Genomic DNA, 15,569 nt, shown 5'->3' with positions numbered 1-15,569 from the left:
ATAGGATTAGCATGAAATACTCTGTCGTGCAAATATACAAGCTACAGCTCCTTGTGTTTTGATTTCTTCAGAGATATCCGTAATACCACCCAAATTACTTGCTCTGCAAACACAAATTTGGGGAGGCAGAGAAGGGCACTAGAGAAAAGGAAAAGTTAAAATAATTTTCTTTAAAAAGGATGACTGTAGGCAACCTGTCTTCATGTACTAATGACACTCTTAATTCATGGTACCTGTGAATTTCATTATTATGTGGTAGCTCTGACCACAGAGCTGTATCAAAAAGCCATGAAGTTTACAGAAAGAAGCATGAAAAAGATTAATGTAGCTTAATTTTTTTCCACTTCTGGCTACTCAGATTAGGGACAACCTCAGATAAAAACTTCTTGCATAATTTGGATAATGGTAATTTCTTAGTAAACAACAACATATGTTAACAAATAATAAAATGTTTATTTGAATGGGTATATACTTTCCTGGTGGCTCAGATGATAAAGAATCTGCCTGCAATGTAAGAGACCCAGGTTAGATCCCTGGGTCAGGAAGATCCACTGGAGAAGGGAATGGCTACCCACTCCAGTATTCACGCCTGGAGAATTCCATGGACAAAGGAGCCTGGCAGTCTACATACACTTAGTCTATGGGGTCGCAAAGAGTCGGTAACACTTTCACTTTTTTTCATATATACGTATCCTTAATGCAGAGGTTAAATCTAAAAAATTTTGTAATACTCACCGTATTTTAGGCTGCTTTTTAACACTTTCATAGTAAAACAAAAAGTTAATTTCATGGACACCTTCTTCATCTGGCCCACGTAACCACATTGGTAGCTGAACTGAAGCTCCAGGTAGAAGAACAGTGTCAGGAAGGGGAACAGAAATCACCTCTGGCTGACTTCCTATGCCGATGCCAAAGTCCACAGACGAAGCTGACGATACGAGTGCTGTACACACAGAGGTAGAATCTGTCACAACAGTCTTGTAAGCACTACAGTTCTCGGAAGCCGAGGGACTCAGCGGTGTTAGAACAGCTGTGTTACCACCAAAGGTAAAGAACTCTGGACGTTTAGAAACAACCTTCAATCCAGTAAGAGGACATTTGCTGACATTGACAAATTCTACATAGGCTTTTCGGATTTCTCCACAGAGGAGCCCTGTAGGAAAATGTATAAAGAACACCTGCATTGGAGGGAAAAAATATTATTATATTGTCTGTTAAAAATTCTGAACCTCTACTGAATAACACTTTAAGTTGCTGTTATTTCTTTACTACAAGGTTACAAGTATTTTATTCATTCTCTTTGATATCTCCCTGTGTATATGGTTATTAAGAACTCCATGAGTTCTTAGACAGAGACCAATGTTACTCAGTAGCAGATTTCAGAGTTACATATTAAAGGTACAATGTCAACAACTAGAGGGCCACCGGCAAAATTTTCACAACTGTGTAGATTATGGTTAAGACAAGCTATTAAGCCATTTAACATGATTACATGAACAGTTATCAGCTGAAGAGCCCTTAACACTCTCAACTTAAAAAGTAGCTCATCTATTTATTTATACATCATTAAAATGAAGCGATGCACAATAGCTCTGAAAAGAGGAGAACATACAGAAGCATGATTCCATATCCATAATTTTTAAACCTGGTTCTCTCTGAATATCCTCAGGGTTCCCATAACCCAATGTGTGAGGGAAACCTGATCTCACTAACAGATTCTTTATAGACTAAGTGGGAATTTAGTGCAATATTCATGTGGTTCATTCAAGCTATGTTAATGTGCTTGATAACTGGTGCTGCCACAAACCCAACAGGGGTCACAAAATGTGGAAGATAAAAACACACATGTATATGCGTGATTTCTAAATATTAAAAAAAAAAAAAAACTTTCAACACATGCCTGGCCTCAGGATTTCAGAGAGGGACTGTTGACCTTTACTAAAGAGCTAGAAATATGGACTAACAAAACCATCCAGTAAGTCATTTGCATTTAGAAGATCCACAAGCATAAATGTCAGAAGTATTCTGACAGAATCACAGAAAGGAGGAATAAGAGAGTAAGAGTGTGAGTAGTAAAGGTACCGCTGGCTGTCCCAAAGGAGTCATCAAAGTCCAGTGGGAATATCTGTGTCTTTCAATCTAAGTTTGAATAAGACTTCATTCTGGCCAAATTCTTAAGGCATCAGATAAAATCAGGGGAAATGAGAAGCTTCAGAAATGGACACGAGACAATAAGGGATTAATGCAGAAATCCAAAACACAGGTTAAAAAGTTAGGAAAAAACAAACTAAGCCTAACACTATACTGAAAACACAGATAATGTACTCATTAGCCAGTACCAAATAAGCTTAGTCAAATAAGCTAAAATTTGTGAAGGAATATCAATTTTGAGTTGTTACATCAAAAACAACCGCATGAGTAACCAGTGAAATAAGACTACTGTAAAGATGCACTAAAACACATAGACACCCAGACAGCATGGGTAAGGCAACAGCACTGGCAGAAGGGGAAGGGTGGTGGACTAGGACCAGTGAGAAACCATATATAGGATACTCTGTATGTATCTTCAGAATAAAGTTTTACTAAATATACTGTGTTGACTCTAAGGAGAACCAGTATATCTAGCCTTTACTTCAAATGCATTTCTGCTAAAAGTCCTCATAAAAAGTTTATGTTTTAGACAGCTTCAAACTTTAATGGAAAATAAGACCAAGAACCAGGACTTTCACTTCTACTAATTAATCCTCAAGATGTGTGATAGGCATATAAAGTAAAAATGATACACGTAAGGCTAGTCATTGTGATTTCATTTGTAACATCAAGTGATCTGACATGATAGGCAAGTCTGGTTGAATAAATGTCATATATACAACATACTGCCTACAGTGAGAACCTGAAGGGCCTGCTCTTCTATTTTTCTATGTACAACTTTTTTCTAATGAAATGTAAAAAAAATTAATAAGGGAAGAAAAAGTTTTGCAATGACACCGTTTTTTTCTCCAACAGAACTTAAAAACAAAATATTTCTAATCAGTAGATACAGCTCACAGCTGTATGCTTTCAGTATGCTACACACCTGACAGTTAACACACGACACTTTAATTTTCATCTTTTCTCAGCTTCGGTAATTTTCATGCTCAGTCTGTTTTGATTAAGAGACTATTTCATCAGATGTTGTAGATTGATTACTTCTTTCACTACTCCCTTAAACACTTCAAACATCTACAAAATATTTCTGACATAAGGAATGGGAATATTCTACGAATTTTTTTTACTAATATTAAGGTATATTTAATAGTAAGGTACTATTACTCATCCAAATATAATAGACGTTCTTTTAACTAAGTTAAAAATCTTAAATGATGAAAACCGCCAGATGAAAGATAAAGTATGTACAAGTATTTATTAACCAGAAATGAGCACTGACTTCAGCTGAAGGTCTTCTACTTGCCCTATACAACTCTTTATTTTTTATTATTATTACTAGTGTTTCCTGCATTGACAGGCGGATTCTTTACCATCAGGCCACCAGCGAATCCCCCGTACAGCTCTTTAAATGCAACATAATTATTGTTGCTGTTTAGTCACTAAGTCATGTCTGACTCTTCTGAGACCCCCATGGACTGCAGCCTGTCAGGCTCCTCTGTCCATGGGATTCTCCAGGCAAGAATACTGGAGTGGCCTGCCATTTCGTTCTCCAGGGCATCTTCCAAACCCAGGGATCAAACCCATGTTCTCATACTTGGGTGGTGGACTCTTTATCACTGAGCCACCTGGGAAGTCTGCAACATAACTAAGCAGGTGTAAAATCTGGGCAGAAAACATGCAGCTCAACAATACCTTTTGCTCAACACATACAGATATCACCATTTTCATGAGCATGTTACCGATCCCACCACTATAAGTATAGGATTAGTACCCATAAAATCATCCAATGAGAAAAAGGAAGTAACATCCAATTAAAGGGCATCATATGGACTTAAAGAAGAAAAAAAATCACATGGACAAAAAAAATGAAGACTAACCAACCTTATCAGTTATCAAAGAAACGTCATTTTTCACCAGCCTGATTTACAAAAGTTAAAAAAAAAAAACAAAAAAAACATAATAGTATCCAGTATGGCACTGACACAAGGCAATGGCACTCTCATTCTGAAGGGAAAGTGTCAATTCTGAGAGGCTTGCTAAAGGTAATTCTGTGGTACATTACACAATTGATCCAACAATTCCATTTCTAAAAGTCTATAGCCTAAACTAGAGCATGGACAAAATATATACATAATGTTTACTGCAGAACTGTAATGATGAAAAGCCAGATCCATACCCATCGATACATAAATGACTAAAATACAGTATAATGTATCTAAATAAAGGCATACCTTATGTAGCTGTGAAAGAATTTTTACTGAATGAGAACAAAGACCAGGTTTTGTTGAGAAAGGCAAAAAGCAAGTCACAGAATAAAATGTGCAGTATGATTACTAAAAATATATACAAATATACAAGGAAAGGTCTGAAAAGAGAAACATCAGTTTGGTATCACTGGCTGAAGGTGAATGACTAAGCTTCTAACCACCCCCTTCCAGGGCAATCTGAGGATGCAGGAGGAAGAACCTCCTTCCAGGGTTCACACTTATACTCCATGGCTGTGCCAGCGGCCTGCCTCTCAGGTAGCTGATTCAAGGTGGGCCACAGTTCTCTCCTAGACACTTGATATATCTTGTAATGAAGTGGCACAAAGACCAGAAGTTGTAAGACTAATAAAGTTGTATCAAAATAGGAGTTTGGGATGGACATGTACACACAGCTGTGTTTAAAATGGATAACCAACAAGGTCCTACTATACAGCACGTGGAACTCTGCTCAACGTTATGTAGTAGGCTGTGGGAGGGGAATTTGGAAGAGAATGGATACATGTATACGTACGGCTGAGTCTCTTTATTGACCACCTGAAACTATCAAATATTGTTAACTGGCTATACTCCAATATAAAATAAAAAGTTATTTAGAAAGTAATGCCTTCTAAAGGTTTTACAAATTTCCCACAGCTGCTGAGTCCTTATTCTTTCTTGAGCTTACTGTTCTATGATGGTTTATAGTTTCCATGAGGTTATTCCAAAATCCTTTGAACTAAATAATAGGTGTGGGGAGGGCGGTGGTGGCAGTGGGTTTAATACTACCTAGCATCAATTTCTATCTTTTGCAGCTAAAAGACTGCATGAAGGCATGACAGTGCGGGACACAAAGAAAGTGAAATGAATATTGCTTTTATTCATACACCTATCTATATTGCTTAAACATTTTATAAAAATTAACTGTTATTTTTATATCTTACCCAGAAAGAGTCACTGATTTTAATAACAATCAAAGTGTTCTTTTAGAAGCTTTTTCCCAACTTCTATTAATATTTTGAGGATTATATCTTATAACCTGGCTGTGACTTAATGCCAATTTGCATGATTATCTTGTCTTTGTGAATTACATCTATTTAACATTAGCTTACCAAGAATTTAAAACTGCACTTCAATATATCAACAATCTCAAAGTCTAAAATTAATCTATCCAAAATATCATCCTCACCTTAGAGATAAATTATTAAGCCCATGAATTTTTAAAAAGTGAAATACCTCCAATAGTGGCATTTCCTCAGTAATTATGGGATCTAGACGTCGATCAGGACCATATTTAATAGACGTTTTCTCTTCTTTGGTGTTGTTAAGTCGAGGACCTTGAATTTCTAAATCCTGTCTCCCTCGGACTGACATACTCAAGGAATGTTTTCCTGAAATAAAAAAACAATCAATGCCCTAAAATAATTTGGTAAGTTAACTGACATCAAGTTAGCCTGAATATATGAGTACTGTATGTTTCAGATTATTTCTAGAAGAACTCTAGACAATTACCAATTAACATGGTTAAGCAAAGAACTAAGCGTATTTTATGTTCAGGTTTAACCACATCTACTATTGCATGCTGCTTAATTTCTCATTTTCTTAGGACTTACTTTGCAGAAGGACTGTACATCATCAAATGGGAAGTTTCTGAAACCTATAATTAACCAAAAAGACCCATCTGACAGAATAGCTATTCATATTCAAATATATATACTAATTTGAATTATTTCTGGATTATAAATAACTATACTTTCTCAACACTTAACTGTACCTTCTCAACAGACTACACAAAGAAAATTATAACATACATAGCTTTCTCAAAATTAAACTCATTTAATACGCATGTGAGCTTTTCCCCAAAAACTTCCACACACTGCACGTAGGTGTGAAAATAGCAAAGGCAGACAACTGTATTTCCTGCAGGAATACTTAGAACCTATCGCTCAGTCGTGGCAAACTCTTTGTGACCCCATGGACTGTAGCCTACCAGGCTCTTCCGTCCATGAGATTTTCCAGGCAAGCATACTGGAGTGGGTTGCCATTTCCCTCTTAGCAGGAATACTTAGAACCTTTAATATGCTGAAGCTCACTGTGATATGCCCAGACTAGACATATAAGGTAACATTTCCATTACCTCATTTGACCCAGATCCCTATCAGCATTTTACACTAAAACTTCATTTAAATTCTACTATAAGGTACAATTTATTTTAATAGGTAATTCAGGGTCTTCGCCCACTAACATCATAAAAAATTTATAAATTATTTATTAATGCATGTATTTGGTAACTTGAATGAAGTAATTAGCTATAATTTATTGACAATCATAACTTTGTGGTACAAAATTAAAATCATAGGTTAGTGGGACAGGAAAGAAGCTTCAAAAAGTTTTTAACACTCAGCTAACTTACTTTAAATATTTAAAAATTAACAATATTATTTGTAGAAGAATCTCCTCTGGTGTTTGTCAACCAAGAATTATACATGTAGTACTAAACTGCAGAATACTATACTTTAGTGGCAATTTTTTTTTTTATAATTTTTGAATTCTTATGGATTCATTCCATTTCAGTATACGGTCCAAAAAAATGTTTTACTAAATTACCCTAGATATGCAAGCAAGGAGAAATTTCAAACTGAACTTTAAAAGAACCAACAAATTTTCCAAGTGGTCCCAAAAGATTTCTCAATATTAATAATAAGCTTTTATAAATGCTAAATTCAAGTCTGCTAACTATTAATTTGTTAAAAATAGGTATTAAAATGAAGAGACAGGAGAGAGGAATTTTATAGTAAATTCTCTCTCTAGTCTTGTCAACTTAAACTCAAATAGCAACATATAATTATTACAAAATAATGAGAATGGTTTCCTGAAATTAAAGGAAAAAAAAAAAAAGACAAGCTGTGTTAAACATGTATCTGGTAGTTTTACTCTTCAAAAATTTGTAAAATTTATCAATTCTGGGGAACCAAGAATACCAGCTTAACTCTAAATCCTTCTCTTTTTACAAAACAGATGACAGAATTTTATGTCATTTCACATTCACTGATGTGGAAACACTGGTCCTTAGTTCACTCTATGTTTTTATAAATATTCAAAAAAAAAAAAGACTATCCTAAGTCAACCTTTGTACTGGCAGCAGACATCTCAACCAATGGTTCAGCTCAGTTCAGTTCAGTCGCTCAGTCGGGTCCGACTCTTTGCGACCCCATGAACTGCAGCATGCCAGGCCTCCCTGTCCATCACCAACTCCTGGAGTTCACTCAGACTCACGTCCATCGAGTCGGTGATGCCATCCAGCCATCTCATCCTCTGTCGGCCCCTTCTCCTCCTGCCCCCAATCCCTCCCAGCATCAGAGTCTTTTCCAATGAATCAACTCTTCGCATGAGGTGGCCAAAGTACTGGAGTTTCAGCTTTAGCATCATTCCTTCCAAAGAAATCCCAGGGCTGATCTCCTTCAGAATGGACTGGTTGGATCTCCTTGCAGTCCAAGGGACTCTAAAGAGTCTTCTCCAACACCACAGTTCAAAGGCATCAATTCTCCAGTGCTCAGCCTTCTTCACAGTCCAACTCTCACATTCATACATGACCACAGGAAAAACCATAGGCTTGACTAGCCGGAACTTGTTGGCAAAGTAACGTCTCTGCTTTTGAATATGCTATCTAGGTTGGTCATAACTTTCCTTCCAAGGAGTAAGCGTCTTTTAATTTAGAATACATTAATTTAGAATTTACTAAATGTGGATCAGTAACAAAGAAGAAAAATACATAGGGTAGAACCACAGAATTATCAAAAATACATCAGAAGGGAATAAAGTTGTTTTTTTTAAGCAACTGCAGAGTTGCTTTATTCATTCAATTATTCATCTTTCATCTGATTAAATGTCTTTATTAAAGGTACTTTAAACCTAATTTTAAAGTATCTCATTTCTCAATTTATTCTAAGGAGATTTACTTATTGGCTTCTAATTGTTCAGCAATGCTATAGCTTTACCTGTGTGACATCCAGGAAGAGCACCAATGCCATCTACTGCCACAGAGCCCTGAATGGTACCAAGGTTATACACAACTCCCAGAATATGCAGCTCCCCTATGTGATGGGGAAAGAGCTTTAGCCTTGCCTGTGGAGATATTTAAGTCACTCTTATTATCTGTTTTCACAGTATCTTAAATAGCGCAACACCTAAATTCTGTAATGTTACAGAAATAAAAACTCAGACCTAAATTTATTTAATTCTCAACTGATTTCTCCTACTGGAAAGCATTTTTTTCAAAAGAAACTTTCTAAACTCAATAATTATAGGCATCACAACTTTTAATAAAAACCAAGATATTCTGGCCAACCAAATATCATATGAAATTACAACATTCAACCCAAGAAGAAAGCAAAACCTTTTTTTACCAGGCTTCTTAGGAAATTAACAAACTAAAAACCACTGCAAACCTACTTTCCCAACCTATTTTCTTCTATGTAATTCCAGTTTCCTAAGATGATAAATTTTAATTTTTAAGAAAACTGGAAAACAAACTGAATAAACAGGCTTTTAAAATCTGTTGTTATTTTACTTTTAGAAAGGCGTGACAGAAAAGTAATAATTACCACTTTAGATTCTTCACTATTAATTAAGAATTCTGAAATAACTTCAGTTCCAATCATTTCAGGTTCACCTTTTACCTGAAAAGTAAATTATGTAAAATATACATTCGAATGAATCAAGTATCAGATTATTAACACTGCTACATATCAATACTTAGCAACAATGACAATAGCTATAGTTAGCATTTATTAGGTTTTATTATGTGCTAAGCAATATACAAAGTGAACAACATACAAAACAGAAACAGTTATAGATACAGAGAAGAAACAGATAGTTGTCAGAGGGGAGGCGCTAGGGGGAAGAAACAAATAGGTGAATACAAAAAAAAAAAAGGAAATAGATGAATGTGATTTAAGAGTACAAACTTCCCCTTACAAAGTAAAGGAGTCACAAGAAGTACAAAGTGGGGAATAGAAGTCAATAACTCTGTAACATCTTTGAATGGTGACAGACAACAACTAGACTTATGGTGATCCTTTTGAAATGCACAGAAATAGCGAATCACTGGGTTGTGTATCAGGAACTAATGTAGTGTTGTAAGTCAACTATACTTCAAAAACAGAACAAATGAACAACCTCATGGAAAAAGAGACTGATGTGTGGTTATCACAGGCAGGAAGTGGGGAGAGGGGCAACTGGATAAAAGCAATCAGAAGTTATAAACTTCCAGTTATAACATATAAGAAACAATGTAAAGCATAATAAATATAATTAATACTGCTACGTGTTATATAAGAAAGTTGTTGGGAGAAAATCTTAAGTGTTCTCATCACAAGGAAAAATTTTATGCTTTTAATTTTCAACAATAAGCATATTATCCGGAGAAGGCAATGGCACCCCACTCCAATACTCTTGCCTGGAAAATCCCATGAACGGAGGAGCCTGGTAGGCTGCAGTCCATGGGGTCGCTAAGAGTCGGACGCGACTGAGCGACTTCACTTTCACTTTTCACTTTCATGCACTGGAGAAGGAAATGGCAACCCACTCCAGTGTTCTTGCCTGGAGAATCCCAGGGACGGGGGAGCCTGGTGGGTTGCCATCTATGGGGTCACACAGAGTCAGACACGACTGAAGTGACTTAGCAGCAGCAAGCATATTATCATACATTTTGTAATGAGGGAAAATAAGCATAAGAAAAGAGTAAGTTCAGCTCCCTGAACAGAAACTGCTGAAATGTTATTACAGCATCTGTTAGACTATTACTGAAACATGCTTATTACAAATACCTTTTAACAACTTACTAGTTCTTTAACTTCTTCATTATCCTTTCCACTGACATATTTAGGTTGAAACTTCCAGAGCAATGACAAATCAGTCAACAAAAGTGGAACTTTCAAAGGATTTCTAAAAGCCACTTCCACTGTTATTGGTTCTGCAAAAGAAAGGCCTTAGTTAGTAATTTTAATAAACCCCACACATCACCATATGCTTCAATTCTATGAACACACCTTGCTTTCAAAGCTCTGCATTTCTGCCTAGACTGTCCTTTTTCTCTATGTAAATGTGCATTTATTCAGGATATGGTTTTGAAATTACCTTCCTTAGAAGATTTCCCCCATAATTTTTCTGTACTCTGTCATTGTCTCTTCTACATTCCAAAAGCACACTGAACATTCCTGTATTAAAGTCCCCACTGCCTGGTTTTATAAATGCAGCTCACTAGTACTCAATTTACTTTTGTATCCTCAGCCTCCCCTCATATTTGGCATGCAAAAAATTACCGTGAATACACTGTAAGCTAAACAAACAAGTAAAAAACCATGAATAAAAATTCAAGTGTATTACCTTCCACAACTGCAAGGGGAAACCTTGAGTTATCTGAATAACTGTTCAAACAATACTGTGTGGGATGGAAGTTGGATGGAAGGACTCCTCTGTTGACCACAGACACCACTTGTTCCTCAAGCTCTCGCCACTGCTGAGAGGATTCAGAGTCATATTCTTGATCAAGACTTACATGAGTAGCTGCTTGCTTTTCACCTTAAAAATAAAAAAGAAAAGTGCCACTACTAAATACACTTATTTATTAACACCTGCCCTCAAATGAAATATATTTTAAATAAAAATCTAAGGTATCCAAATACATACATATACCATTCTTGCCTTTTTCAATTTTAGCTGAGAGAAAAATATTCTGTTACTAATTCTAGCCTAATTGGAACTCAACTTGTAATACTGATGCTCTTTTCCTTCTGACTCTGACAGAATATCTTCTCTTAGTGTCCACAATTTTATATGAAATACTTCAAATATATGGACAAAACATGAAAAATAATATAACAAATACTTGTGTATCAAAATTTAAGAAATGTCAACTTTGTTATAAGAAACCAAATTTTATTAAAAAAAACACACAATAAATGTTACTGATGGAGCTGATTTCCTCTATCTCACCTTCCCTAATTCTCTCTCCTTCATCTCTTCCACTGGTACCAATTCTTCCCAGAGCTATTCCAAAGTTGAAGTATAGCATGCACATTCATAATTTTTGTTTTACTTTATCAAATATGAGTGTATATATAAACAACTCATAGAACTAGCGTGTATGTTTGAAATTTATGTTAATGGAATAACTTTTGATCCATCCTTCTGCAACTTTTTTCACTCAACTTTATGTTGTGGGTATCATCCACATTGAAATATAAAGAATTCATTCACTCACGTCCTACAGCATGAAACCAATATATGGAGGTACCAAAATCTATCGATTCATTCTGTTTCATTTTTTTTGCTACTAAAAACAATGCTGCTACAAGTACCCTAATAAATATTTTAAATAAAAGACTAAATTAGCTCTCAAAAAGAAACATACTAAGCTCCAATTAAAAAGACTTAAAATTACAAAGTTTAACATGCATAAAGACCTTTAATATATTTAAACTTTTGGCCCAGTATTGCCATTCTAAAGCTCAATGCTAAGGAAATAATCCTAAATTTTTAAAAAGTCTCACAACAAGAACAGCAATTATATTGGCAATTGTTCGCTGCACATTTGAAATTTTCCATAATAAAATGTTAAGACAAGATTCATCCACAAAGATGTCCATTACAACTTAGATTTCACATAATCAAAAAAGATGGACACCATATAGCAAATATTAAAATACTTTATATCCATTGAATGCATTACAACCATTAAAAATGTTTATCAAGATTATATAACCTTTATATTATGAGAATTTCTTTATATTATGTGAGAAAAGTCATTATATGTACAGCTATTTTGTTGTTATCGTTTTTAGATTTTAAAGCCGGAAGGAAAAGCACCGAAGTCATAGGTTCAAGTGGCAGGATGATAGATGATATGGTCGAGTTGTTTACTTTCAAATATTCTTTAACAATTACACATTATTTTTTAGTGGAAAAAGATGAAATAACTTCAAAGAAAAAGTCACTAGGTAACAAAGCCAAATTAAACTTTACTAACCATCTGCTGGTCGTCTGTCATGGCCAAAGAAAACTCGGGTTGCTGAACTGTTAATATATGGTAAAGGAAGCTGCGGTAAAGGGCCATCTGGTGAGAGTTGACTTACATTCTAAGAGAAATACAAAAGACGAAAAGAATTTTTGAGAGAACTCTTATCCGTCCTCATTTTTAATACATAAGGTATTAAAGGCGTGTTAAGAAAGAATATTAAGAATCACTAGTTTTACTTAACATACGAGTCATAAAATTTTACGATGAAGAACTTTAGATATATTTATTTTGGTCCAAGAGAATCTCCTTAAGGTTACTCAGCAAGTTAGTTCTCTCTGGACGCTAAAGCTCCAAATATTATTTTTATATGTGTTTTACTTTCTAGACTCATTATAGCATTCTATCTGCCAAAATTCTTACTCATATGATTTAAAATTACTAAAGTAAAAAAGGGTAATTATATTCTGCAGGACAGATAAAATATTTACTATTCATGGACCTTGAGGAAAAAATTACAACTTTCCATTTTGTCCACAAAATAATGCTTTAACTTTGCTATCCTGTCTCAGTGAAATGTTTTTTCTTCCTATTAATTTTTCTGCATTACATCAAAGTAATGTCTACCTCTCACAGATCCATATCTACTCATCTTTCATAGGAAACAGAGGAATGTACTTTTCCAAAGAATGGGACAATAACCCAAATGCTGTAAAACCAGTTATAATTCAAAAATACATAATGAAGAAAACAGTCCCAAAAGCTCATGGTATTTTTTTTAAGATTCCAAATACAGCCACAAATCAAATGCTTACTATAATATTAAAATTCTCTTTTATGAGAACTGTAGAAGGGCAATGTAACTCAGATTTATGACCAAAAGCCTAGTCTGTTGCACTTTATTATGAAAGATAGTTATATGTAGTCTAATAAAACCACTTATAAGATTCTTACTAGATAGTACTGAAAATGAGTTTTGCTGAAAATAATGACAAATATAATTTTAATATCCACTCCTGAAAATAAGTATTCACCTTGTAAACATAAAGATATTCTCTGAGGAAGGCCCCTTGTTGAGCAGCAGATTGTTTACTTTCATTGATTAAAATATGCCTGAAAGCAGACACAGCATTGTCCAGTTGCCTGAGAGTGTAGGACTGTCGCCCAATGGTGAAGTTAATATGATCCTCTGCAAGAGACCAGCCTTTTCCTTTGTAAACTTGCATGGCTTGACAATAGCAGCGTAAAGCATGTTTTTTCTGTAAGAAAATATATAAAGCAAAGTATTATAATCCAAATTTCTCTGGGACTGGACAAACACACACACAAATCAAGTAACTAGTAATGAGTTCTTCTAACAGAGACTCGGATGATGATGAAGAAAATGAAACTAAACTTTGCAACGATCACTAAAAACCAAGAGGTCCTGAAGCAGACAAGCAGCTGCTCTGTCCAAGGGTAAGAAGTCTGAGAGGTCAGGAATAATACTGACTTTGTGAAAAACCATCTGGGAATTTCCAGAGCAGCAGCAGGTGGAGTCATAGATCAGTGAGAGACTTGCTGTTAGCTTGTAGCTGAGAGCTATCGTGCGAAGTTTAAATTTGGTTAGTCACTATACCACTGCCCTGGACTGAAGAGTAAAGTGTGTTCTAATTCTGCATATATGAGTATGAAGGTATATGTGTCTACATGTATTTGTTGGTCTTTGATAGTGACAGAGTTTGGCATCCTTTTCTTCTGCCTAAGGCTGCATCCTACCACACCCTTGAGTATATGTTAGGCTTTAATTACATATTAATGCCACCCTCTGAACTCAGACAACCTCCATTCTAAACACGGGATTTGGTATTCCTGGCAGCTCAAGACCCCGCCTGCAATGCAGGAGACCTAGGTTCAATCCCTTGGTCACGAAGATCCCCTGGAGAAGAAAACGGCTACACACTCCAGTATTCTTGCCTGAAGAATCCCGTGGACAGAGGAGCCTGAAGGGCTACAGTCCACGGGGTCACAAAGAATCAGACCTGACAGAGCAACTAACTTTTTTTCACTTTTTAACCAAGAAAAAGGTTTCTCTCCACTAAACCTTTTCCTTCAGAGTAAAGTCTTATACCCACCCTCTTCCAAGGTAGATTAACAAAATCTGTATCATTTTCAACCAGAATTGGTCAATTTTTTTAGGAAATGTTAAAGGCACATCAAAATTATCTGCCACTTGATAGCATGCAGTGAGAACATAGTCTCTTCTTTGTGATACTCCTACAAATATACCCAATTTGAATCTCAGGATGAGGAAACATTCAACAAGCCTAAATGGAGGCACATCTCTACAAAATAATTGGCCTATAGTCGTCAGAAGTGTCAACATCATAAACATCAAAGTACCCTTCTGACAGGATCCTTCACTATACAGCCATCAAAACTTGAATAGGGTCTGAGGATTAGATAGTAATACTGTATTAAGTGCTAAGTTCTCAATTGGCATTGTTGTTTTACTGCTGTAGAGGAAAAAAGAAGTTTGTTTCTAAGAAAGAGGAAATATATCCTAAAGTATTAGGAGGGTACTGGGGCACCAGGTAGACAACTTAACTCCCAAATGGCTCAGGTAAACAAGTTTCTGAACTGTACTTGAAACTGTTTTATAGGTTTGAGATCATTTCAAAATAATTTTTTTTTAATTTTATTTTTAAACTTTACAATATTGTATTAGTTTTGCCAAATATCGAAATCAATCCACCACAGGTATACCTGTGTTCCCCATCCTGAACCCTCCTTCCTCCCCATACCCTCCCTCTGGGTTGTCCCAGTGCACCAGCCCCAAGCATCCAGTATGGTGCATCGAACCTGGACTGGTGACTCGTTTCATACATGATATTATACATGTTTCAATGCCATTCTCCCAAATCTCCCCACCCTCTCCCTCTCCCACAGAGTCCATGAGACTGATCTATACATCAGTGTCTCTTTTGCTGTCTCGTACACAGGGTTATTGTTACCATCTTTCTAAATTCCATATATATGCGTTAGTATACTGTATTGATGTTTTTCTTTCTGGCTTACTTCACTCTGTATAATAGGTTCCAGTTTCATCCATCTCAAAATAATTTTTGAGTGATGTTTCTTAAAAACAAAACAAAATAAAAATCCCAATCTCCATATTGCAT

The 15,569-nt window shown here is 35.6% G+C and overlaps 1 protein-coding gene across 3 annotated transcripts in view; it reads right to left on the bottom strand.

The window, feature by feature from the left end:
* The window catches only part of TRAPPC8 (trafficking protein particle complex subunit 8), an 82,601-nt gene that overhangs the window by 21,579 nt on the left and 45,453 nt on the right, over positions 1-15,569 (bottom strand). For all 3 annotated transcript variants that reach the window (XM_061399664.1, XM_061399665.1, XM_061399666.1), the window contains 8 exons: positions 13,443-13,667; positions 12,421-12,529; positions 10,779-10,973; positions 10,235-10,365; positions 8,996-9,070; positions 8,390-8,516; positions 5,628-5,782; positions 736-1,178 (listed from right to left, as the gene is read on the bottom strand). In XM_061399664.1, coding sequence (XP_061255648.1) covers positions 736-1,178; positions 5,628-5,782; positions 8,390-8,516; positions 8,996-9,070; positions 10,235-10,365; positions 10,779-10,973; positions 12,421-12,529; positions 13,443-13,667 — 1,460 coding nt within the window. The remainder of the gene's footprint in view (positions 1-735; positions 1,179-5,627; positions 5,783-8,389; positions 8,517-8,995; positions 9,071-10,234; positions 10,366-10,778; positions 10,974-12,420; positions 12,530-13,442; positions 13,668-15,569) is intronic.

This window comes from Bos javanicus, chromosome 24 (genome assembly GCF_032452875.1).
Source record: "Bos javanicus breed banteng chromosome 24, ARS-OSU_banteng_1.0, whole genome shotgun sequence".
Classification (NCBI taxonomy): domain Eukaryota; kingdom Metazoa; phylum Chordata; class Mammalia; order Artiodactyla; family Bovidae; genus Bos; species Bos javanicus.
The sequence above is the reverse complement of the archived record's forward strand: the minus strand, read 5'-3'. Positions and strand labels throughout refer to the sequence as shown.